At 41.7% G+C, this 1,014-nt stretch overlaps 1 protein-coding gene across 1 annotated transcript; it reads left to right on the top strand.

Annotated features, from left to right (window-relative positions):
• Positions 1–6: 6 nt before the first annotated feature.
• On the top strand, positions 7–1,011 carry LOC110440767 (transmembrane protein 168-A-like; the record flags this gene model as incomplete). Its single annotated transcript, XM_021483907.1, has 1 exon — positions 7–1,011. A coding segment is annotated over one exon (1,005 nt), but the record flags the coding sequence as incomplete, so codon positions are not given.
• Between the last annotated feature and the right edge of the window lie 3 nt (positions 1,012–1,014).

The raw sequence follows: 1,014 nt of genomic DNA, 5'->3' as shown, positions 1-1,014 counted from the left end.
ATCATTTTGGTGGCAGCACTAGCCCTAGGCCTGTACACACAGTGGCAGTACAGTCAGAATACTGTCGTGCTTGTTGTTGCCATCCTTGGACTCTTTGTGTTTGGATTGTCCTGTGCATGTCAGTATTACTTCAATTATGAATCACTTGGACGTGCCATCTTACATATATGGCTAGGCTGTATCTTAGGTGTGATTGTCTTCTCTACCGAACAAAAGGAAATTGAGTACATTGTTACACAGGAGGTGATGAATATTCTGTTCTTGACCAGCCTCACTGTTTCCTGCTTCTGGGTGATCACTCAACGAGCTATGAGGCTAATTAAACATGAGGCAAAGCTTTGCGAGTCAACAGAATTATTAGAGTGCTTAGGTTTATCAGTAGCAACACTCCTCACAGGACAACATGCCATCCCTATCGCCATTTTTATCGTTTCTGTCATCTGTCATTTGATGGCCATACGACTTAAGTCCATATTTGGACTAGCTAGCTTTATAGGAATGATTGTGGTAGCTATGGTGTTTTTCTGGGATGCGAAGCTCGATGTAAATGTATATGGTCTGATATGCTTTGTTGGTCGACAGGCATGTGCACCCATTGTAGACCTTTATTTCTCAGATCTGACAACACTGGAGCGATGGCAGACATTCTTTAATTACTCAAGATTATTTAGACATCTTTCTGTATTTTTTATGTTTATTATCAATGTAACACTTGCAGCATTTATAGGAAAACAGATAACTTCGCATAAGGAGTGGTACGTTGTGGTACCAATATTTGCCGTTTTTTCATTGATCTGGCTGTGTTTCCATGTCATTTACATCATATCCTGCTGGAAACTAATGAGTAAGGTCACAGAATGCAACAACGTGTACAAAAGTATGTCAGATGAACGTCGGAGTCTCAACAGGATAATGTCCTCTAAAGGGGTTCGTCACTTCAGCCTTGTGTCGGTCCGTCTGATCTGTGTTACCATGGTTACGACCCTAGTGTTGCTAGGCCTTGGATGGACAACC

Source organism: Mizuhopecten yessoensis, unplaced genomic scaffold (assembly GCF_002113885.1).
Source record: "Mizuhopecten yessoensis strain PY_sf001 unplaced genomic scaffold, ASM211388v2 scaffold707471, whole genome shotgun sequence".
Classification (NCBI taxonomy): domain Eukaryota; kingdom Metazoa; phylum Mollusca; class Bivalvia; order Pectinida; family Pectinidae; genus Mizuhopecten; species Mizuhopecten yessoensis.
Note: the sequence above shows the minus strand (reverse complement) of the source record. Positions and strands in the feature narration are given on the sequence as shown.